This window comes from Ipomoea nil, unplaced genomic scaffold, assembly GCF_001879475.1.
Source record: "Ipomoea nil cultivar Tokyo-kokei standard unplaced genomic scaffold, Asagao_1.1 scaffold1043, whole genome shotgun sequence".
Lineage (NCBI taxonomy): Eukaryota > Viridiplantae > Streptophyta > Magnoliopsida > Solanales > Convolvulaceae > Ipomoea > Ipomoea nil.
Genome location: NW_017617471.1, coordinates 5,818,658 through 5,843,459, shown reverse-complemented (window position 1 = coordinate 5,843,459; position 24,802 = coordinate 5,818,658). Strand labels below are relative to the sequence as shown.

At 37.0% G+C, this 24,802-nt stretch overlaps 4 protein-coding genes across 15 annotated transcripts; 2 read left to right on the top strand and 2 right to left on the bottom strand.

The window, feature by feature from the left end:
* Nucleotides 1-856: 856 nt before the first annotated feature.
* Nucleotides 857-6,109, top strand: LOC109181549. 7 transcript variants are annotated; one of them, XM_019331374.1, is made up of 6 exons: nt 858-1,245; nt 1,337-1,370; nt 1,645-1,805; nt 1,917-2,435; nt 2,568-2,733; nt 6,092-6,109. In XM_019331374.1, exons 1-5 carry the CDS (start codon nt 994-996, stop codon nt 2,715-2,717), a joined length of 1,116 nt encoding a protein of 371 aa, XP_019186919.1. In that variant the 5' UTR covers nt 858-993; the 3' UTR covers nt 2,718-2,733; nt 6,092-6,109. The 7 variants fall into 7 exon arrangements, with proteins under 7 accessions (XP_019186922.1, XP_019186919.1, XP_019186920.1 ...); XM_019331375.1 differs by lacking the exon at nt 6,092-6,109 and adding an exon at nt 4,049-4,065; XM_019331373.1 differs by lacking the exon at nt 6,092-6,109 and adding an exon at nt 4,897-4,954 and having other exon boundaries at nt 859-1,245.
* On the bottom strand, nt 3,529-9,397 carry LOC109181545 (RNA polymerase II C-terminal domain phosphatase-like 2). Of its 5 annotated transcripts, XM_019331361.1 has the most exons (15): nt 8,893-9,397; nt 7,790-8,260; nt 7,322-7,532; nt 6,930-7,087; nt 6,772-6,842; nt 6,560-6,665; nt 6,063-6,152; nt 5,805-5,946; nt 5,313-5,608; nt 4,997-5,039; nt 4,760-4,887; nt 4,581-4,634; nt 4,103-4,199; nt 3,741-3,944; nt 3,529-3,693 (listed from the first exon to the last, which is right to left on the bottom strand). In XM_019331361.1, the coding sequence occupies exons 1-14, from the start codon at nt 9,166-9,168 to the stop codon at nt 3,775-3,777; spliced, it is 2,313 nt and encodes a 770-aa protein (XP_019186906.1). In that variant the 5' UTR covers nt 9,169-9,397; the 3' UTR covers nt 3,529-3,693; nt 3,741-3,774. The 5 variants fall into 5 exon arrangements, with proteins under 5 accessions (XP_019186906.1, XP_019186905.1, XP_019186907.1 ...); XM_019331360.1 differs by having other exon boundaries at nt 3,529-3,944; XM_019331362.1 differs by having other exon boundaries at nt 3,529-3,944; nt 5,820-5,946.
* A 5,553-nt stretch (nt 9,398-14,950) lies between these two features.
* Nucleotides 14,951-16,670, top strand: LOC109181552 (clathrin light chain 2-like). Of its 2 annotated transcripts, XR_002054219.1 has the most exons (4): nt 14,951-15,375; nt 15,804-15,957; nt 16,090-16,497; nt 16,538-16,670. XR_002054219.1 is itself a non-coding variant. In XM_019331383.1 (3 exons), exons 1-3 carry the CDS (start codon nt 15,095-15,097, stop codon nt 16,438-16,440), a joined length of 786 nt encoding a protein of 261 aa, XP_019186928.1. In that variant the 5' UTR covers nt 14,951-15,094; the 3' UTR covers nt 16,441-16,670. The 2 variants fall into 2 exon arrangements, 1 of the variants encoding a protein (XP_019186928.1); XM_019331383.1 differs by having other exon boundaries at nt 16,090-16,670.
* Nucleotides 16,662-19,101, bottom strand: LOC109181548 (putative serine/threonine-protein kinase). Its single transcript, XM_019331371.1, has 6 exons — nt 18,896-19,101; nt 18,420-18,532; nt 18,108-18,318; nt 17,794-18,031; nt 17,524-17,674; nt 16,662-17,415 (listed from the first exon to the last, which is right to left on the bottom strand). Exons 1-6 carry the CDS (start codon nt 18,957-18,959, stop codon nt 17,074-17,076), a joined length of 1,119 nt encoding a protein of 372 aa, XP_019186916.1. The 5' UTR covers nt 18,960-19,101; the 3' UTR covers nt 16,662-17,073.
* Nucleotides 19,102-24,802: the final 5,701 nt, after the last annotated feature.

Sequence of the window (24,802 nt, the reverse complement as noted above, 5' to 3'; positions counted from 1 at the left end):
AAAAGTATATCCTTCTTAAAGAGATTTCACTAAAGTATATCCTTCTTAAAGAGATTTCACTTTTATTAGAGTTTTACATAACATGAACAAAATTAGTTTTAATCTGTGAAATTCTAGTGTATCTTGTCTGGCGGTGTGTGAGGTCCCAAAGGAACCTGTGTCAGACAAAATAAATAAATAAATAATCTTTCAAGTAATGAGGTGTGAGAATCCAGCCACGTGTAACTCTATTTCTATCTTCGCACGCTTTCAAAGCCGATTGAGAATCTAACATTCTTCCAAAAAGACTGAACCCCGACCCTAAGGGTCCCCCACACCCCGACCCGATTGAGAATCTAACATTAACAAAGTGTTTGGTTGACATGAATTTCAATTTAATTACAACGTAATTAAGCAGAGTTAAAAATTACAATGTTTAGTTGGAGGGACGGAATTGCAATTTCCCCTATTTGTGAAATTGCAAATCATATATCCCCTTTGGCCCTATGAATTAGAATTCAACACATCTTGAAAAGGAAAAAATAAGAAAAATGATTAAATTACCCTTAATTATTAATATTATTATACAAAGACATTTTAGTCTTTATATCATTTATTTCATTCCCATTCTCATTCCTAATAATTATATTTCTTCCTATCAAAAAATATAATTTGAATTGCTACTTTATTCTCATCTTATTATTTTTTTCCATTGAATTACAATTCTTTTTTTGTCTAATTTTTTTTATTCCAAGCTATGTAAATTCAACTCCCAGTTAATCCGCACTAAAGGTACAAGCCACCTGGCTCTTGATCTTGATTTGTGCACCCTCAATTTTACGTATGGCTCCACCATCACTTACAAGTTACAATATAATACCCATCTCTCCTTATCATCCACTAGTTTTCACATGATACTTGCTTTTACTATACAAGAAGCATACCCTTCTCTGATTCTTGAATATCACCTTCATTTTCTTGAATCTCCGGTGAACCCAGTCTTGGACGTGCGAGATGAGGAGGGCCTTGACAGGGTCATCATTGAAGGGGGTGTGGCTGGGGAATGAGTGGGGAAGAAGCTCCTTTTGGTGGCAAAATGATGGTGCTTTAAGGAGGACAGAAATTTGCTTTCTTGGTTTGCCAAATGGAAACCATACTGCTAAAATCACCATCTTTTCATCACTTCCAGTACCCTTTCTGAGCAAATCTATCCATCCTGTTCTAGCAGATGCTTCTGCTGTGTCTTCACCAACATTAGAAACTCAGGTACAAGAAACTAGGTTGTCTATTGTACTTAGTTACTGTGTTATGTAAAGTAGGAGTTACTGAGTTGATAATATATTTCTAATTGATGCAGGAGCAGTTTGAGAGTGAAGAAATGGATTCAGCATGTAGAGACTTTTTTCCCTTCCCTTTCAAGTTGATAAAGCTTATAACTTCGTAACCAAAAAGTTGCAAATTCAACTTCCAGTCGAGAGGCTTATTAGTATTCTTGATTTGAGCCGGTCAGCTATTGTGATTCTTTGCTGGTTAGGCAGGGTTTATGTTGTGCACACTCTCGAGTAGTCACTGAGAGTTTTCATTGGTCACTCAAAAAAAGGGTTCCTAACTCTCTCTGAGACTTGTTTTCACTATCATTAATTCAGTGTATTCTTCAATATGCAGATGGATTAAAAACTGTCCATGTCAAATTTGAATTACAAAAAGAATGTTCATTTGGGCAGCAATTTCTGATGGTTGGTGATGATCTAATGTTTGGTGCATGGGATCCATCAAAAGCTGTTCCTCTCACCTGGTCAGAAGGACATGTATGGACTCTTGAGATGGTAAGGTTTTAGTGGTCCCTAAATTGTTTCCAGACTTCCTTGTATTTATGATTCATATGTGATATGTTGTGGTTGTTTTTTTTTTTTTTTTTTTTCTTTTTACTATTATAGGATATTCCCACAGGCAAATCTATTGCCTATAAGTTCATACTGAAAGAAGCTGATAAGGATATTATATTGTGGCAACCCGGCCCTGATCGCATGGTGGAAACATGGGAAACAAGCAACACAATAACAGTTTGTGAAGATTGGGATAATGCTGAGCTCCAGAATATTATAGAGGGGGGAGTTGTAGATGGAGAAGCAAAGGGGTCTGAAATTTATCCAGGAATGCTGATTGCTGAGAAGTTATCTGGAAATGAGGAGCATGGTTCTCTAGTTGCAGATAATATAAGCACGGGTAGCTCAGTTAGTTTCTGGATGGCAGATTGTGGGCAAGGGCAAGATAATATAAGCGGAGTTGAAGAGGAGGTGAATGCATCTGAAGCTTTGGTTTTTGATGAAGAGACTCTGGTTTTAGTGCCGGGACTGAATCAAATTATAGGTGTGGAATCTGAACTAGTGCCCTTGAAAGAAGATGAGACAGAGAGTGAGGGAGAAGGTTTGGTTGGATGTATTAATGCACCAGAGGTAACGGCTTGGCTTAACATTCAACCAAGAAGTTAGTTTTACATGCAGTTGCTATTCTTGTTTGACATTAGGTTCAATTAACTATGATGTTGTTCTCAGATTTCTGATATGCCATGAACTGTTATGATCCAGTTGAATTCAAATGAAGAGTTTCTGAGTGGTAAAGAAACCTCTGAGATGGTGTTAAGCAAACAGCCATCGGAGCTGAGTGTCGTTGAAAGTGACCTCCAATGGGGTAGGACAACTCTCCACAAATTGCTCACTAATTTGGGGTGGTTATAACATCAAAGCTTTCAAGGTAATTCCTGTCTCTGTACTCCACTACTGTGTATTCATGGATTTTCTCATAAGTGGGAGAATTACTTTTTCCTTCTTGTTCTATCGAACTAGTTTACTGAATATTCAACATATTATATTTTACGTTACAACATAGTTGTTAACTGATTGAATTAGTAGAAATGTTTTAAAAAATTACTTTAATCAAATACTTATATACTTATATTGATTATTTAACCAAATCAAATAATTAATAGTGTAATAAATAAGTCAAAATTGATTGATAAGCTATATTACCAAATAGGCCACCTTAACACTATAGTACTATACTATATTTACCTGTCACTGGGACATTGGTTGGGAAGAATGGGGAGATAATGTAAGAGTGATTAGGAAAGAGAGTGTGGGAGAGGAGAGAAAAAAAAAAAAAAAAAACAAACAAAACAAAAAAAAAATTAAAAAAAAAAAGTAGTCAGACGCGTCAGGCGCGCTTGAAGCGCCCGGCTTTTGCCCAAGGCTGTGCGCGAACGCGCACAGCCTTGCTTCTTCTTCTTTTTTTTTTTTTTTTTTTTTTTTTTCTGACAATCTCCTCACATTTGCAGGAGGATTTTTTTTCAATTATCTCCCCTCCACACTAGTTATTATCTCATGTAGGGAAGAATTAATGCTGAAATCTCCCCACAATATACACAAGTGTGGATGCTCTTAGCATTCAAATTAACACAAATTCCAACACGGCGTGTTGCGTACGCTGTGCACAAAGCTCGTCTCCTGCCGTCTTAAAACTCCCAGTGGTCAAAGCCTATATATTATTATCTGGCACAATAACTAATGGCATGTCATTTAATAAAACCTTGAAACTCGAAACATTTTTAACATCAAAGAATCGTTCGTTCTGGCATTTGTTAGCCTATAAGGTCAGTCTGTAATTCTGTATCAACCAAACAAAAAGAGAGCATTTACAGATTCCGATTCTGTCTACCTGTAGATTAATCTATGCAAGTTGAAGAAGAAACTAATGCCTTCCACCCAAGACAAACCAAATCAATCATGCGCAATAACATCAGAGTCCCACCTCAGAGCCATTTACTTTCACCAATTTTCCATCAGCCAGCTTCTTATCTTCCAGATTGAGAGAGTCCCATAAAAATCCATTTTCATTTTCCACTGAATGATTATCAAAATCTTTATCCACCACTCCATTATACGATTCAACATGGAACATATATTTATCTGCAGTATCATATGAAGAACCGTTATAGCACCTTGGGCAATAGATTCTCCTATTAATAGGAACACTAAAGGAGAAAAATTTTCTTTGAGATACACAGCACAGTACTGAATATAAGCTAGCTGTACACAACAAGAGATTAAATAGAATGGAAGGTCACCAGCTAAACTACGTAGGGCATTTGCAGCTGCCTGTTGCTGAGCATCCTTTATTGTTTTACCCATACCAACACCAATTTTCTCACCAGTGAAGAAGACCTAAAAAGTCACCTAGGATGTTAAGCTTCCCAAGGCATAAGATGTAAATAGTACTCTTACTATTTAGAGGTAGAAAATATATACTTTGTTCCAAAGGTTAGTATATCAATCAAATTTCAGATACAAAAAAATAATTTGAATCATTTAAAAAGCAAAAAGATGTGATTTTCAAGCTAATTTTCAGTACTCAAATCACCCAGATTGCAAAACAATCCAATGATGAATAAAGTTTTTTCTGTACCGTGGTTCATGACATCTCCAAAAAATATAAATTTACAAGATTAGAGTATTAGACTAAACCATACTAACAAGAAATATATTAGCATTAAATAATTCTAAAATAGTCTACATGTTCGAAATAATTAAAAGCATTGAACTAACCTCAACTGAAAATTGTAGTTCAGCACTGGTACTCACACCAGGCCTAAATTCAACCTACATATAACAAGGGCCACCTTAGAACTTTTAGAACTTTTAGAACTTCAAACAAAACAACTATGAAAATATATGCATCCAAAAAAACCATGTGATCTTTGTTTATATAGATGTTCATGGTATACCTTTGAGGTGCATCGCCTTCCAATTTCTTGCAACACCCCAATAGCTATAGAGGGTAAGATATTCATTTTCCCACCTTCCAGTTGGAAGTCTATATTACCAGAGGGCAACTGATTTTGTGAAACAATATCTATTTCAGATGAGAAGATAATTAGCAAAAGAAGAAGAAAGCATCAAGGTAGATGAAACACAGAAAACAGGGGAAAAATCATTTGTAAAGGAAAGGAAGTTTCGAGTACCAGTTACTGGATTTGGAACATTCTTCTTATGCATTGAAATTTTCTGTATATTAATAAACCCAAATAAAGAGGCTGTTAGACATTATATATTTATATGGTAGGAGTATATTTAGCATGATATTAGGGATTACTGTGCATATTATTAGGGATTTAATTCTGATCCTTGCCTTAGTTAGTATGTATATTCTTGTATAAATAGGTGTATTCTTGTGACTGAAATATATGAAAAAATGGAGTTCTCCATTTGACATGGTATCAAGGCATTCAGAAGATGGAACAAATATTAACCAGATATGGGAAATGATCAAGATGCTACCTCTTCACTCTTCGTTGCAGAAACATGCAATGGTAAAAGACCTTGTTTATCGGGTCCAAATGCACCAAAGTCTTGAATAAGTCCTCGTGTTTGGCTACCAAAATGTCCTCTGTTGGTGTCATCTTCTATCAAACAGGATCCCAGTGTTTGCAAGGGAAGCACTGGAATATTTTGTGGCACTCTCGATACAAGAGGAGGCTCTGCCGAACCTTGATGCCTAACTCTTTTCCTTCCATCACGATCAGTTTCAGAAATGCTGTTATCTCTTCTGAATGGAACTCCAAGCAGACTAGGTTCTAAGGTGCATTTAATAAATAAAATAATCATCAGTTAGAAAATGTTTCAAGAAAATGCTCAATATCTCATCAAACGGCAATATAGGTGCGGTGAATAGGTGTTATGTTCAAATAATCCACTTTCCAAAAATTGCTTGTTTAGTGAATGGGGACTACATTTGTGGGAGAGGAAGTAAAATAGGTGCTCATTACAGACTTTCTAACAGCAAACCTCCTTTGATAGGCAGTGAACCAGATAAATTAGGAGCAGATCCTAGAACAGATTGAGAGTGTTCAGATTTCAGTACTGGATTAAGAGGCATCAAAGGTGTAGCAGGATTCATATTATTTTTCCCATCCTAGAAAAAACAACAATATGAGAACACAGGAAAACAATCATGACTACAAGCTAATGATTAGCTGGAAGAGAAGTCAATCCAAAACAATGGTTTTCATAAACACATTTGGTATGAACCTGCTGATCCAATCTTTGTGCAACTGCAGGTCCAAACATTCCCTTAGGGATGGGAGGGTTGAAACTTCCATTTGATAAAAAACTAGAGTCCTGAAAGTACAGCATTATCAAATCATCAAAATCAAGTCTCAAAACAGATGTTATTTGATGGTGTCAAGCAAAAATGTGATCGTGGTCTAGCAGGTGGCGAAAAGCCACCACCTAGAAGTACAACAAAAGCTATAAGAAGGCAATTAAGAGAATAAAGAGAAATGCTTGAACAGTTAGTGGATAAATCTTACAATAACATAGTATTTATAGGCTATGAAAGGCATATATAGAGTCTAGATTCATGGTTTACTATAGAACACATGATAATCATGGTACTAACAGTACAATCTTGAACTAGTGCTATGATCCTTGAAATCACAAGGTGAGATAATTACGTAGGTGATAACTGATAAATAAGAAATCTGCAGAGTTCAAATCTTCCTGCAAATAGGATAAAAGATGATTACCTCAAATGCCAAGTAATGGCTAACATCAGGTCCAGAAGGCAAATTCACCACCTCATCTTCATAAGAAATGTTGGCAGTGTTTTGTAATAGGCTCTCATCTAACTCTCTGATTAAAACAATACATATATGCATAAAGTTACATAGCATATGATGCATTTACAAAGATTTTCATCATAAAAAAAGTTTATACAGCTTTTGGTGAATGGATTTACTTGAAGAAACGACTTCGAACATCACATGCGACATTTCTTGCCACACATAGCACTGGAACAACATTTCCTGTCTACTCCAGAAGGAAAAGTTTCATCAGTCTTGAACGTGAGAAAAATAAGATGCTTACTGGAATAATTTCAAAAAGACAAATATGAACCTCAGCTTGTGGAGCATAATATGGTACAAAGGGAGGGACTACATGAACATGAGGCCGATCCATATCTTCCCACACTTTTAAACGATCATCAATTACCATTGCTAATTTTGGATGGCAAATGCCACCTTGGAAGACATTAAGTAAAGACTTTCTTGCCACTGCAATTGGGTAACAATAAATAAGCAGGCTAGTAGCAAAAATTAGAGAGATAAAGATTTATTAAAAAAAAAAAAAACAAAAACAAAAACTTGAAACTAACTGAAAAAGAGGATGAAAAACTCAGAAATAAATTAACTCTGCAACACCAAAAAGAGAAGCAGGATTTGTGTTGGTACAGGAACTAATAATACTGAGACAAAACTATTGGAAAACAATGAGCCAAAGGTGTTAACCTGATTTAACACATACAATGCGGTCCACTAGTTGCTTTGTGCAGATAAGCTGTGCCTCCGGGTCAAGCAACCTCCACATCTCCAATGCATAATCCCTTTCTGCCATTGTGCAAACATATACTTCAAATCTTTTGCGACCTTTAGCAGTCAAATAAGTTTTCAAATCATCCCAAGCAGGCCGTAGTCTGACTAGCACACTAGTGTCACGGTTCTGCATAAGCACACAGCAAATTTAAAGGTATTCCATACCACATGACTACACAAACAATTTGAAGTATGCATTTTTAATTAATCAAAACTGCTCTCATAGATTATATTTGTCTTGAGCTCCTTTAACCCAATATGCTTGGACAATTTTAACTTTCCTTATGAACAACAAAGAAACAAAACCTATGCAGATACGCATGTCTAACAGACTACTGTATCTGCTTAGCATTCATAGTAAATTCCATATACAAATCTTCTAACCTCTGGATTGATGCGTGTAAGGACAATATTCTTTTCCTGCAATCTTATGACTGGGCGAAGAATGCACTCATGCCCATCAGATAACTGGGGAACCTCCTCTTGAACAGCCTTATATACTTTATTACCATCCACAACACTATCACCCTCTATGTACTGCTTTAGTAATACCCTGTCCTCAGTGTATCTCTTCATCTCTGCTGACATACCTAACACCCGAATTGGATCTGTCTCTCGTGCAGTCCAACCTCGCAAAGCCTCAATCCTATTCTCAAATGACCTCATTGTATTAGCAACAACCAGCGTCTCATCAAGATCAAACACAATAGATAAACACCTCATATTTAGCATTCCCAAACATGAACCATATAACCCACGCGGCACAGAGAAGCACCAGAAACAGGGGAATTTCTTCTGCTTACTTGGCATTGCAACTAAGTGTACTTCTTCATCCCCTAATAATACCACTGCTGTCTACAAAAACGAAAAGAAGGTACTAATAAGATAGTGTATAACATAAAAGAAGCTCAACTATTCCCAGGATACCAGAATCCAATTGACCATATATAATGACAATTCACAAATGTTCATCTAAAAGAACCTATGCATCAATATAACCAAATTGATTCCTCTTCCAGTGCATGCATTATGGCTATGCACACATCATCTGTAGATACCAGAAGATTACACACACAATGAGACGCACCAAAAGTCCAAATAGTCCAACATATATCCATTATGCATTAACTTTAACACACAATTATGAAGAACACAAATGGAATACATGAAAGTCTCAGGACACAGACATAAATCGATAAAATTAACAAGACCTACAAAACTGTCTCTGAAGAAGTTACAATAATCCTAAATGGTAAGATATCAAACTCTGCCAAATACATTACACTAAAACTAATTATGCACAAAATGGACATCGGCAATTATTACAAAATCAAAGATATCTTGAAATTAACTGAACTGTCAACATATCATGAACATGTGCAAATGCAAGTTACGCAACATATATTTGCAGAATATATACTGCTAATAAATGAAAATGCTAAGAACAATTTTCCATTGATCAATGAGCACTGATCAAAACGAATGACCTTGAGGTCATAGAAGCAAGAGGAATGAAGGTTGATCAACGGAGATTGCTCGGCAGTAGAGACGTTGCTGGAATCGGAGCTTGGTTCAAGCTTGCAACGAACAGGGGAGGAAATTGCTTGAAAAACAGCGAGAGGACGGCACCGCTCGCTGTTCTGAGAGATATGGTGGATGCGTATCTCGTTGTTGGGGAATACGAAATTCTGGTCCTTCACTGTCAAAGTTTCCAGCGCTCCTAAACGCGCCTCCCCATAGTACACCACTGATTTGAACCTCATCGGGAAACCTCTCTCGCACACTTCAAATCGAATGAGCACAATTTAACAAATGTGAAGAAAATTTGTGATTTTCTCCATGAATTTTCTTTCTTCTCTTCACTGCATTCTCACTCACTCTCTTTCTCTCTCTAAAACTCGCGCGCTCTCACGTCGTTCTAACTTCTCGCGTCGGTTTAAATGGCCAATTTGGTGAGGCACTGAGGCTGATATTTATAGAGTCCTGAAGGGGTCCGTTACATATATGGCGCTGGTTCTGCATAAAATTACATAAATACCTCCCCGTAACTCAAATGACTTATATAATTAACTAGTTTTTTACGCGCATTGCGCAATTGGGATAATGCCCAATGCTTTTTTTTTTTAAATAAGTACTTTAAAGTATATTAAGGTAGGATTATATTGAAATTGTTCATGCATAGATAATTGAAGGTTGAATTTGCGTATTTAAATAGGTAATTCTTCTCCCAAAGGTTGAGTCCCCAACCCCAAGGGCCCCCCACACTCCGACCCGACAGAGTATTGTGAGAAGTTGTAAATCACGGTGACTCAATGGTTCAGCAGACAGGGCCAAATGCTGATATGCACAAGGAATCTGCCCACTTTGGTTCAGCAGACAAGGCCAAATGCTGATACGCACAAGGAATCTGCCCACTTTGGTTCAGCAGACAGGGCCAAATGCTGATACGCACAAGGAATCTGCCCACTTTGGACATAATTCCCGCACTGCCGCCGCCGAGGTTCAAACCTTGGTCTCTTCTCCCAAATACTATCCACTAAACTATTGAGCTAAGCCCGTGCGGGTTAAATAGGTAATTCTAAGTTTACAAATGCAAGATAATATAGTCAAGATTGATTATAATTATCAATAAAATAATTATATAGGTATGGTTGAAACTTGAAACCAAATACGGGACATAAGGGAGAACAAATAAAAATTACGGCATAAAATATTAAATATATACTAATATTGTTTGAAGATATTCCGACATTAGGATTTGTGGTTAAGTTCTATTAAGACTTTAATATTAGAATTAGATTAATGGTGTAGTTATAATTTTATATTAGACTTTAATATTAGAATTAGACTAACGGTGAATTAACGAAAAAAAGTTAAATGGATAATCATATAATTAAGGATAAATTATAAAATCTTAAAAGAAAAAAATTAAAACCTGAACAATATGAACCGTTCATTTGATTTAATAATTTGGCGGTCATTTTTCTACCCAATGTTAATAATTTAATAATCCGCTAACGCTAACCGTTAACTGTTGATTGTCAAATAAGGACATTGCGAGGTAGTTCTCACTTCAATTTGTTGTGTGATTTGAATACTCTCTTTGTCACAAAATCTCTCAAATGAGTTAATATGGTTGGCTTTATTAATTATATATATTTTTAATTTTTTCATGGTATTAATAAAATACTTGGTAAATAAATGTATAGCATTATTTTGTATTATAGCTTTGATATTTGATTAGAAAAATAGTGCACAAAAAAGATAATAGATAATGTAGTGAATATAATCAATTGATAAATTTGAATGTAAAAATTTTTTACATTTGAGAAAAATAAAGACAATATAACTAATGAAAATATTTCTTTTAATTAATTTATTGATAATTAATAATTTTTTTTTCACGGAATAAAGACATTGTAAGGACAATGTAGCGAATATAATCAATTAATAAATTTGAATATAAAGAACTTTTATATTGAAGAAAAATAAAGACAATATAACTAATAAAATTATTTCTCTTATTTAATTTATTGATAATGAATAATTTTTTTTTTGAATAAAGACATTGTGGACACATAATTCTAAATTAAAGAAATGCATATCAGCATATGCATTAATCTATACTATATATAAAAACAAAATCCTGAAATTTTAACTTTCCGCCCAATTCCTAAAAAATCTCTCCTCCTAATAAAATAGATTGATTTCTACTTTCCCATTCGTACAATAATTCTGCGTTAAAATTCTATTCTCATATTATTATAAAGTACTGTAATACAATCTATACTATATATACAAACAAAATCCTGAAATTTTAACTTCCCGCCCAATTCCTAAAAAATCTCTCCTCCTAATAACTTTTGACTTTTGACACTAAGTTGTAAAGTGTCAAAAGTTCGGCAAGGCATAACTTTTGACTCCGTTGTCCGTTTTAGACAAATGTTTTTTTGAAATCGCGTATTTTTTCGAGATTTATCCACCGCAAACTGCCGTAGGCGGTTTGACCCACCAATTTCTAAAAAAAAAATACTTTATTAAAGAGTTTCTAAGAAAAAACTATGAGAAACTTATGTTTTATTAATGAATTTTTAAATTTTTTAATTAAACATTTGTCCCGTGCATTATTTAATAATCTTTCTTTATAATTGGTCAAATTATTTAATTATGGTAAATTTGGAAAAATAATTAATGATGGTAATTGAAATCCTAGAAGAATATAGAATTGAACAATATTTAATTATTGTTATATTATTATTGTGACTCACAGAATACAAGAGTTAATGCCATTTTTGGTCATAGACTTATTGGGGCATTGACACTTTTCATCCTCCATAATAAAAATTGTCACTTAGTAGCCACTGTTATTGATCGTTGGACAGTGTTGATCCTCCGTCAATGACGCCGTTTGTTGACCGTGAATTAGAAGGGTTTTTCTGTCTTTTTATGTTCTAATCCTTGTATTTCTCCATCCATTGGTCACTGTTACATCCATTTCTTCAAACTGAGGTTATCCGCTTCAGTACTCCTTTCTAACATTAAGAAACCATCTTCACCCAACTAACAATCACGAATTTTACATTTGACATCAATCTCAAGATAATAGAAACAAGTGCAATTGGAATATAAAGGGTGTTAGTCCATGCCTGTGTAAATTTTGTCGAGCATACAACATAACTAGCAAAGTCAGGAATATCACCCAACCCCTCCCTTAACCTTTCTGCATGAACTATAATAGGTATGCCCCTACTCTTTGCCTCCTGCACTACAATCAAAGCAGTCTCATGCACCCTTCCATCTAAGTAGACAATATTTACTACAAGCGCTGAAGACAATTTTGATTTGGGTATGTAGACCCTCAGATATCATGGGTGGATATCCTGGAGTGAAAATGCACGTGCGAGTTTTTTTTTTTTTTTTTGGTTGTCAACAATGACATATGTGAATGGTGAGTTTCCTCCTTTGGACACCACCATAAAAGATGTATCAACACCATCCCTTTCAATCTCATCAAGTATTCTTTCGCCATGCGAGTCATCAGCAACCTTAGATATGATCCTTGGATTAAGACCAAGACGAATTTTATCATCCGAGTTTTATCAAAGCATTGTCAGTGTTACCACCTCCTTGAACCTCAAAGCTGGTGCTCCGAATTTTATCATCCGGGTTGGGGAATGAAGCTACAGCAGCAAGGAAGTCAACACCTGCCATTCCAACACCTCAGACAATGCGATTTTTGGGGAGCGGCGGATTCCAAATTTTCAGCTTGAAACTTCAATGAATTTCAGGTAGAATAACAGAGTTTTTGAGGTTGTGCACCAAGTAGTTGTGGTCAGAGAGAGAGAGAGAGAGAGAGAGATGGGAAGGATATTTGTGGTCAATATGGAAGGGAGGACTTACAGGTGCAAATTCTACATCACGCCATCTACAAATACAACTGCTATTTACCATAGGAGGGTTCGCCGACCTGCTGCCCTCTCTACTTCGCCGGAACCAAAAACCACCGGTGAAGGCCCCAACCTCGCCGGATCTATTGCTGCACCGCCAGATCTGCCTTACTGGTCCGTCGCCGGAAGGAGTTACTGCCTCGTATGCTCGCCGCCGTACCCACAACTCACCGGAGAAGAACCTCGCTGCTACTCACTACCGACGGTTACTACTTAGCCGCGAAGTCTCGCCTCACAGGAGTCACAACAGCGCTGGTCTAAACAAGATTAGAAGAATAAGACATAAAAAGCCAGAAAAGCCCATCTAATTCACGGTCAACAAACGGCTTCATTGACGGAGGATCAAAACTGTCCAACGACCAATAACAGTGTCTACTAAGTGGCAATTTTTATTATGGAGGATGAAAAGTGTCAATGCTTCAATAAGTCTAGGACCAAAAATGGCATTAACTCCGGAATACAATACAAAAATATTTAATTATGGTTATATTATTATTGTGCCTCACGACCATTATATACTAATAGTACTTGAAAAGAAACTAATAATAATAATAATAATATAATAATAATAATAATAATAATAATATAAGTGGTAATAATAATATCTAAAAGTAATTAAGTGTTAATAATAATAGTAAGAATATTAACGTAAGAGTTGTAACATAGAATAAATCGTAATAATTAATAACTATAGTCTATGATTAAATTTGGAATTGTCAGGATTCAGGAAAAATAAACGACCTCTGGTGAAATTAACTCTTAAATAATTATATATCGATTTAAATATTCTTAATATATTACAACAATTCCATTCCGTGCATCGCACAGGTGAAAATACTAGTTCTAAATTAAAGAAATGCATATCAGCATATGCATTATTTTTTGTTGTAACTACTAAATTATTATTTATATCTACTATACTAATAAAGTACTAATTATGCCAACTTTGATTGGGATGAGGTTCGAACCTATGACTTTTTTTTATTGAAATCAATGAGTAAGTTAACGGTGAACTAACGGCAATTCTTAAAATTTTAACGGAATTAGTAACGGTGTGTGGGTATTTTAGGAAATTTTAGTGTAAAATTTAAATCTGATCAATCTTTTAATCAATCTGAGCCATTCATTTGATTAAGATCTGTGACCGCCATTTTTTCTACCCATTATAGGCTTAACTCTCTTGGGCTCTTATTAGTATAGTAGATATAGTAGATATTGAATTACTAACAAAATAAATAAATAATGAAGTACAAATGTTGATCTGCTTATGCAATTAAAAACTTTTAAATTCATCTTTCAAATTTGATATGTTAACATAGTAAAGATTAATAAGTCTAGCAAAAGCAACTAAAATTTCATTTAATATAAAGTTGAAGAATTAAAATTAAGTTAGCTGCAATATTTAATAAAGGAATAAAGTTCAAATTGGCCACTGAACGTAACCTGAAAGTGCAATTAGGTTACTGAACGAAAAAAAAGTGCAATTAGGCCACTGAACACTCAAAAAATGTGCAATTTCACCTGATAGCAGGTTATCCTCAATTTTAGCAGGTTATCTGCTTACGTGGCAGCTGAGTTGGCATTTTTAATAAATTTTAATTAATTTTTAATAAATTTTAATAATAAATTTTTATTAAATTTTTTTAAATAAAAGCGACTTTATTTTATTTTTATTTAATTTTTTTCAATTTTTTATAAAATTTATTATTAAAATTAATTATTAAAAATTATTTAAAAATTATTAAAAATGCCAACTAAGCTGCCACGTAAGCAGGTAACTTGCTAAAATTGATGGTAACCTGCTATCCGGTAAAATTGCATACGTTTGGAGAGTTCAGTGGCCTAATTGTACATTTTTTGAGTGTTCAATGACTTAATTGCACTTTTTTTTCGTTCAGTGACCTAATTGCATTTTCAGGTTACGTTCAGTGGCCAATTTGAACCTTAATTCTTTAATAAAAGGTACAAAAAGTTAACTTTAAAAAAAAAAAACAATAATGTACAAATTATGAGGTATGGTGGCGGCTTAAAGCTAACAATATTCTAATAAATCTGATTTTGACTTCTGTAGTCTTGCCCACTAGCCAGACGACACGTGACAAAAAACAGTGGAAGAAGACTCACATTATAGTATTTACTTTTTTAGTGAAAAATATGAGTAGAAGATATCTTACTCTTCTTCAGACAACGTGACCAGGAAGTTTCAGACACAGAAATCGCCGGATTGTAGTCGGAAAGAGCCATGTGGCAGACGGCATCACCGGGTGCCGGCTCGTCCGCCGACGAGCCAGGGGCGGAGAACCGGCCGTTAGGCGAAGACGGCGTCGCGGAAACCGAGTCAAGGAAGGAAGCAGCTGGCGCTGAGGACTTGCCGTACGGTGTGGAAAACGACGCCTTCGGTTCTCAGCCCCCGGCATCCGCCACCGGTGGATTATCGCCGGAGAGACAGGAAAACGGCCCGACGCTTCCTTCGCCGGAGAATATGGTGCGTGAGGAGGGTTTTGCCCTGAGAGAATGGCGACGGTAAGTAAAAATTGTATCTAGTTTAGCCGGTTTTTGCATGCAAAGCTGCAAAGGCATAAATCAATAAAATTCTTATTTTATATTCTCTTATTAATTGAAATTTATGGTGCATATTAACTACCTTGACTATGATTTTGCAATTTTGGTCCCGTAAGGTACAGAGTAAAATTTACGTATACGAATTCTCTTGTCTCTAGTTCCTGATAGGGTAGGATATGAATTCTTGATTTAAATAACAATTATTTGCTCTAAAGTAGGTGACAATGACTAAATTGAGTTGAAAATTGACATTTTCTTAAGCTAAAATGGTTTTCAAGTTAGTATTAACTTGGTAATCAGGTTATAAGTTCGACTCTCAATAGAGCGGTTTATTGGCATTCTTAATTTGAGCCGGTATGATATGAGTTAGGCGATGTGTATTTTTGCAGTGAGAATGCGATTCGGCTGGAAGAGAAGGAGAAGAGGGAGAAGGAGATAGTGAAGGAAATAATCGAGGAAGCCGATGAATACAAAGCAGAGTATTACAGGAAATGGAAGCTTAGGTGTGAGAACAGCATAACTTCCAACAGGGAGAAGGAGAAGGTGAGACCCACACCTAGGACTATTAATCTCAACAAAATGGTATCAGAGTCAGGTCACATGTTCCGTTTTAGCAAGAGTTTATCCTAACAATGTTAAACTTATGTAACGCTTCAATTCCTGTTTGGTTTTCAGTTGTTCCTTATGAGCAGAGACAATTTCCATGCCGAGGCTGGCAAGAATTATTGGAAAGCCATTGCTGAGCTCATCCCCAATGAAGTCCCGACAATAGAGAAGAAGGGGAAGAAAACACCGGTTGTTGTTGTGATCCAAGGACCCAAACCTGGGAAGCCAACAGAACTGTCTAGGATGCGTCAAATACTTGTCAAGCTCAAACACTCCCCGCCTCCACATATGAAACCTTCCCCGAACCAACCATCAGAACCCGGCAAAGAAACCAAGACAGGCGCAAAAACGCCTGCAGCTCATCCCGCTAAGCCTGCAGCACCGTCACCACCAGATGCCACCTCATCGGTTGCAAGGTAAGCTTGCCGCTGGTTGATTCTTGAAAAGCGTTACGATATGCAATGCAGCTTAGTATTGAAAATTTGCTTTGCTTAAGCTGAAGTTCCCAGTTATGTTCAGAAAGATGCTGTTTTTCTTAGCTTGTTTTAGACCTGTTGCCTTGAGAATTATGGCTGTATAGTGTGTGTATATAGTGTGTTCTGCTTTATTATGTTGATATGATCAATATAATACACTTCTGCTCATAGAAATACAATACAGAATGTCTGATAATTTTACCATTCCAACATTGTGATGCCTTTGTTCAAAACTATAAATTAGGATGCCTAGAATTTACAGGTGAGACAAGAATATGAACACTAGAGGACAACCTCAACCAAGTTGATAAGGCTGTTAACTTGGTAACAACAAGGTTACATATTCGACTACCAGCAAGGGCGGCCTATTGGTCTTCTTGGTTTGAACCGTTCAGCTATGAGTAAAACCTAGGCTGGTTTAGCTCCTTGTGGTCCTTTACCGGCTAAGGTCACAGGGCGGGGTTTACCCAGTGTACACCGTCAGATAGTGACTACGGGTTTCCCTCGCCTCTGAAAGAATATGAACACTAAGAAAAATATGTGAGGGAGTAAAAGAATAATAATTGAATGTCTTGTATTATCTTGGAAGCATTTCTGTCATGGTCTGGAAACTATGCATCTGGTTTGCTAATGCAAAATGATTAACAGATTGCTTGCCTCTCTTTGGGCTGGCATATGCTGCTGCTTTCCTAGAGCTCTGTGGTCTATAAACTCCCGGCTCTGTCAATAATTTCTCGTTAAGGTTTACATCTTTCGAGAGCATCTCAATCACTTGTTTCATGCTTGGTCTTTGTTGAGAAGATGTTTGGGTGCAAAAAAGCGCGACTTTAATGAAGCGGATCGCTTCAGCCTCTGGATATTCTGTCAATTCTGGATCAACGATTTCCAGAAGCCTCCCTTCTTCTCTGAGCTTCCATGTCTGCAAATTTGTGTATGTTTCAGAAACTGCATCTACATAAAGTTTCTTTCAAAATCTTTATATATGAAGCAAGAACACTGCTTGATATTCAGGGACTTTGAAACTTACCCATTCCACCAGCATCAACATATCCTCTCCAAAAGCAGCCTTACTACTGCTTCTCCCACTAATGATCTCGAGAAGAACCACTCCGAAACTATATACATCAACCTTTTTTGTAAGCTGTCCTAGCAAAGCATACTCGGGAGCAAGATATCCTCTGCAGAAAGTAAGACAAAGACAAAATTATGGCACCTTGGAAGAGTTTCCCAAGATATTACAAACATCAAAGAGTTGAAGAAAATTAAGAATTTGGAAAGAAATGCAAGGAACACTCACATCGTTCCTGCCACTCGAGTACTGAGATGCGTTACATTGTCAGGGAAAAGTTTTGCCAGACCAAAATCCCCGATTTTAGGATGAAGATTTTCATCAAGAAGCACATTACTAGCTTTTATATCTCTGTGCACTATATGTGGTTCGGCTTCTTCGTGAAGAAATGCTAGACCAGATGCTGTTCCCAGACATATGGCAGCCCTCTCAGGCCAATCCAGATCAATTCTTTTGCCTTTAGAACCTGAAACGATAATCCAAATAGTCATTGGCCTGATAATTGATCTGTGAGGGCTAGTTTCAGGTTGTCTGATAGTTACCTAGTAATGCACTGGCAAGGCTATTGTTCTCCAAATATTCATATACCAACATCCTATTACTGCCCTCAACACAACAACCAATCAGATGTACAAGATTGGGGTGTCGGATGTTCGAAATCATGTTAATTTCTGTCAAGAATTCATTTGTTCCTTGCTTTGACTCTGCAGAAAGGCATTTGATGGCAACACAAGTTCCATCCCTTAACACACCCTGCATATTCAAAAACACAATCAAGAACTTAGAAGTGTTTAAGGTTAAAATTTAGCCATCCAAAAAGACACCCTGAATATAGGTATAGACACTAGTCTTACCTTGTAAACAACTCCAAAACCACCCCCTCCTATCTTGTTTGATGGATGAAAATGCCCAGTTGCTGATCTGATGGAGTTATAGGAGAATAACCTCACATTAATGGTAACAAGTTCTGAACATTCACCACATAGAAGAAACCAGAAAGGGACAATTAGAATAGCCCAGGGCAGAAATTCAAAGAAATTAAACACACTGAAAACTTGAAAAGGAAACATATTTCAGCCTGCAGGAGTAGCTCAGTTGGTTTCTGAGTGGCAAATTATGGGCAAAGACGCATGATCGAACCTTACAGTCGCATTGTGAGAGTTTTACACTCTCGTGAGTGACTCTTTGTGATCACCAGAAACTTCCCACCTAGTGGGCAGCTAAGTTGAGGGATTTTGCATTTGTGAGCAAGGAAACATATTCCAGAATATGAAAATAAAAGAATCATATGCAGAACACAAGCCAAGAAGAAAAAAGCCTTCTTAATTACCTTGAGTCAGCATCTCCCTACGATCTTTAGAAGATTGAAAAGCACCAAAGCAGCTAAAACCCATTGCTCCTCAGAACGAACACTTGAATTCCAGCAAGAAATATGAAGCCTTTGATCATGCAGTAACTGCTCTTCAATCTACCATAAAACCTACCTCATAGAAGCTCAAGAATGCAATAACCCATCAGTATTCTAACCATAATTTAAACTATGGGAAACAGAGCAGAGTTGTATGTAAATGGGAAAAGTTTAGGTGGGAACATGAGAGCAGGGGAGGATCTACCGCAGAAATATTTATAGAAAACTACTAAAAAGGGTTTCTTTGGAAAATGGTAGGTGGAAAGATGGAGACAAGGCAGATTGCAAAAGAAAAACAGTAATGGCTCTTGGCTTTTGCAGCCCACACCTTTTGCAACTTGCATTATACAACTGTCGTTGACCTTGTAACATATCCCTTTTGAATTGTGGCGCTAGTATGGTTAATTGCACAATGATTTCTTTAATAATTTATGTGAAAACTAGTAAACTACCCCAATTTAGTAAAAATTTGTTTGCTTAATTAGCTTAAGCAAGCAAGAGAAGAATAACTAACGTCTTAAAGATAGGAATTAAATACTCATATATAACTTGATTAGTTATAGATAGAAAAATGCTAAGTTTGTATATACAGCATGGTGAGCATGGCTTTTATGGCATTGTGGTCCTCAATAATAATCGTGGGTTTGTGGCAGCCAAATGCGGTTCTCTTCGGTGTCTAGGTGATCCCTATTTAGCTGAAGTCATGGCTATAAAGGAAGCTCTCTCTTGGATTATCTCTCAAGGCTGGCGGAATGTGGTGGTACACTCGGATTGTTAATCAGTATGCAGGTTAATTAATTAAAATCTCCCGGATACATCCTATGCAAGCAAGATTATCAATAAATGCCGGGTTCTAAGACGACACTTTGATTCAGTGTTTATTGAGTTTGTGTCTCGATCAGTGAACATATGTGCTCATGCCTTAGCTAGAGCAGCTAGTTCTCATTCTAGTCATTCTTGTTGGTTTTCTTCAATTCCTTCTTGGCTTCTTGTATTGAACAATTGCTCTCTTAAGTTTTATTTAAAGTTTTTCCTTTCCAAAAAAAAAAAAAAAAAAAAAAAAAGAAGATGCTATATTTTAAAATTAGAAAGTTGTGAATGTTTAATTACTTATAAATATAGCGTGTCATTTTACTATATTTTTATAATATACGAAATTAACAATTTTGTTCAAATAAAACATTATCATCCGTCCAATTGGTTGATCTGTTACTTGGATTATGGATATCCATCTTTTTTAATCATTATAAGTCATTGCTTTTGGTATTTTTTTCACACAATGAATATGACAACAAATAAAAGTATATTAGATTCCAATAAACTGATTTTCTTTAATTTTATGGTGACCTAGTTGAATTTTTCAAATGTGTCACACTTTTTACTTTTAGAAGTAGATTAGAAGTATTCTAAGAGTATTTTATTATAATATGACTAAAATATTATACGTATTTCCAATTTCTATTTTACTTTACCCCTGCTTGCATGTTCTAATTCATATAGAAAAAGAGTATATTATAGTTTTTATTACTTTTTTTTTTTTTGTTTTTTTTGGTAGAATGATCAAATAACTCCATTTACTATTAACAACGGTTCAATTCACACCTTAGACTAAAATAAGATCTAATTAGACACATTTACTTTTAAAATTTTATTCACTTAGCATTTTCTTCAACATTCTCCAAGTAACCCTTCCACGCTGATATGGAATTTAAATAAAATAATTTTGCTGACTTGGTTTCATTGTTGACATTTAAACCCATTCAATCCAGAGAAAACAAAGACCAAGTTATCAACACAACCTGACAATAATGCTTCTTGATTTCGGTCAAATCTCCAAGAGGTCGAGAATGATCATGGTGAACGCAAGTAGGTTCAATTCAGTGCAAACATAAACTTTCTTCTCTACCTACTTGTTTGAATTTTGTCTCAACTTCAATGACAGATTGTGACCCCTTATGGCCTTATATGAATTCGAAGCTACAAATTTTGATATCTTTAAAACCTCTTGTTGCAGATTTCACAAATAAATCTATTTGCAGCCAATAAAGTCTTGAATGATAAAGTAATCACCTTTGCATCAAAATCTTGAAAACCTAGAAAAATAAAAATTTCCAAAAATTAATTTTTCTGATTTTAGTAAGTCGAATACTTAGCTTTGCACTCAAACGGATTACATGGCATTCCGGGAAGGTGCTTTGTCTTGCTAGTTGCTTTTGGAGTAGATGCTTGATTGTCATATGTAGAGACGTTGGCTTCGTTGGAACTGGTGGAGTCATTCATGACGGAAGAGTTATCAGCCACCAGAGTTTCAAGTTGATCATCCACTGTTTGCGGCTGACGGAAGAAACACGATGACGTTATGTTGCTATAACACTAGAAGCGTCCAAGGAGTTTTAAGAGAGAGAATTTTTTTTCTCTAGGTTTGAATGGTTTAAAGGTCAACAAGGTGATAAATTAACAAGTCAACAAATTTATTTTTATTTAAATTTCATGTCAGCATTGTGGAAGGGTTACATCTAGGGGTGTTAGCGAACATAGCTTTCGGTAAACTACTCGTGTTCTTGTTTGGTAAGCGTTCGTTTATTAAGGTGAACGAACATTAACAAACAAAATTTAGAGCTCGATTTATAAACGAACAGAGTTTGAACAGTTGTAAGCTCGTTTGCTAAGAGATCGTGAACAAGCTCGTTTGTGTTCGTTTAATAATGTTCACGAACAAACTCGTTTAGTGTTTGTTTATAATGTTCGTGAACAAGCTCATTTGTGTTCGTTTAATATTTGTTTGTATTCTCTTTGTAGTTGTGTTACTTGTTTAGTTATTTTTCATGAACATATATTATTTCTTGTTCACGAAAGAATTATGATCATGAACATGTTCATATGTTTGGTTATTAAGCATTCATGAACGTCTTTATGAACGTGAACGAACATGTTCGTGAACGTGTTCGTTAATGTTAGCGAACATGTTCGTGAACGTGTTCGTTAATGTTAACAAACACGTTCGTGAACATGTTTGCGAATGTTAACAAACACTAATGAACGCTTAACAAAAGAACATGAACAGAATTTTCAAAAACCTTAACAAACGAACACGAAGACAAACACTCCAAAAACCTTAACAAACGAACACGAACAACCTCCGTTCGTTTATGTTTGGTTCGTTAACAACCCTAGTTACATCTGGGAAACTTAGAGAAAATGCTAAATGAATAAAATTTTAAAAGTAAATGTATCTAATTGATTTTATTTTAGTCCTAGGTGTGAATTGAATCATCATGGATAGTATACGGAGCTATTTGACTCTTATGCCCTTCTTATTTTTTTACAATATTTATAAGAAAAACATAAAAGCTAAGGTCGCTAGGCTCTCCCGCCCTAGAATCACTGGAGGATGTAAATTGTGAGTCGCACGAGCAGCCTTTCAGTTAGTCACCCGACTTATTATGCGTACAAAGAATTCAACCCACGCCACATTTTAATATGAGACGTTCAATTCCAATAATGTCGTTTGAGGTTAGATTCAAACCCCTACCCTACTACTTTGAGCTATGACTTGGGATCAAATGATCAATCACTTATATTCACTTATGGAAGCCTCGAGGGTTCCCTTTCTGATTATCTTTTGTATTAAGTGATAATGCTTCATGCATGCGTCATTTTAGTCTATTGACAAAATCATAGTTCGTTAAATGTTAACAATTCAACACCACGTGCCCTAATTTATAGAAATTCAAAGGTTGCCAATTTGTCAACCTTGAGGTTTCTTTAATTTTGATATAGAATAAAGTTTAGACTCTAGAGAATCGATCTCAGTCATGAGTCAACAGTTATTTTAATGAGAATATCCAATGACTTGTCATTGTGGAATGAACTAATTAACCCCATTGAAATTTAAATTTTGTGGCAATATCCAATGACTCGTCATTGTGGAATGAGCTAACCCCATTGAAATTTAAACTTAATTTTGACATAGAATGAGCTAACCAATGGAATGAGCTAACCCCATTGGTTCAAATATTAAGATTGAAATCGTAATTAAAATCAAATACTTTTTTAATTGTAATACACAAAATTCATGTTCATTATGTTGTGTTTATGTGTGTGTATTATGAAGATGAATTGTGTGTGATACTGCTAATTATACGTAAGCAATATGAAATAACTCGAGACCAATTAAAGCGAGTAAATGTCTTTATTGATCACGGTAGAGGCCCTAAGTACAATCTACTTGGTTGCTCTGAGTACCGACTGACTGCGGTCGGGATTCTCTAACAACAACCTATCGATCGTCCAAAAGTCCCCTACACTGTAGCTACTGTGGGTATTTATAGCCGCTTTGCCGGGGACAGGATTCCAGCCGTTCGGCATGTCCTCCACGTAGCCACCACGTGTCATCCTCCCGGGTGCCCTGCCTGTCGATGTAGAGAGCCGCCACGTGTCCTTCGTCAGCTCTCTCGCCAAAGGGCTACCGCTCGGTGGTTGACATCGTTGCTCGGGCAACTCCCGGTCGGACCCCGACCGGGTTCTTCACAAGGAGCCCGACCTGTTACCTGCAAAGACAAAGAGAAAAGGACAAAGGCTTCTCGGTCGTGGTGAAACTATGTCGGTCGGGACATTCCCTACCAAGAGCCCCCCAGCCCGGACCTTTTTGATCGTCCGGGAAAAAACGGGACGGGATGAAGAAGCCCAACCGTCGGCCACTAAACCGACCGGCCAGCTGTCATTCCCCTCCTCGCCACGTGTCGGCCACTGCTGGCCTCGGAATCAGTGCGGGTCGTGTCATGCAAGTGGATTGGTTTCCCGCCTAAATGTTTTTCCTATAAATAGGCCCTTGAGGCCTCCATTTGAACTTTCCTCAATCCACTGAAGCAGTCGGTACCCTCAGAGAGTCCCGAGCAGAGCACCTTAACAAGGCAGTCGAGCAAGGAAACCTTCAAGCTTTCAACCGCAAAGTTCCTCCATTCGGTAAATTCTCAACCCCTCCCTTTACTTTGCGCTTTCATTTATAAGTAGAACTGATAGGCCAACTAACTGTCCCGGACGTCTCAAGTCCCTTACTAACCCCGACCGACCTTTAGGTAGATCGAAATGACGGATTCTGACAGCCAGAACGCCTCGATCGCGGACTATGACGAGGAGGTCGAGTACCTCAGCGAGGAGGTGGACATCATGTCCTACTCCCCAGAGGTCGAACGACGACCACAGCCCACTCCCGACCAAGCCCCCGAGCCAGCAGGGTCATCAAGCTCGTCAGAGACCTCGGGGTCGAGCTCCAGCGGGTCGGGGAGCGAAGAAACGTCCACGAGCGGACGAAACCTCCCGGACGAAGGTGTTAGGGAAACGCCCACGAGGGTAATAGGGGATTACCCTCGAGTCGAGCACGAGGGCGGAGACCGGGCCAATGAGGCCGAAGGGGACGAAGAGGACCCGACCGGGCCGGCGCCGCCGGGCGGGGACGGGTTTGCGTTCCTCAATAGCGAGAGCGTTGAAGGCCAGAAGAGCTTGCTAACAAAAGGAGAAGCAAGCAAAATTGCGACAACTCTTGCTGGTCGGGTCGAATTCGATACCAGCAGACAGCTCGGAAATATCATCGAGCGGCACCAAGGGAAATGGATCGGGCTGCATTACGATTCGCTAATGGCCCCGATCACATTCCCCTTTTCCAGCCTCCTCACAGCATTCTTGGGTTACTACCAAGTTATGCCCGGGCAGATTTGCCCGAACGCACATCGAATAATCGCGTGCTTCCCCCAGATCTGCCGTCGACACGACGTGGCCTGCACCATGGAACTCTTCAACTTTGTCTACCAAGTGAAGGTGCTAGCGGCC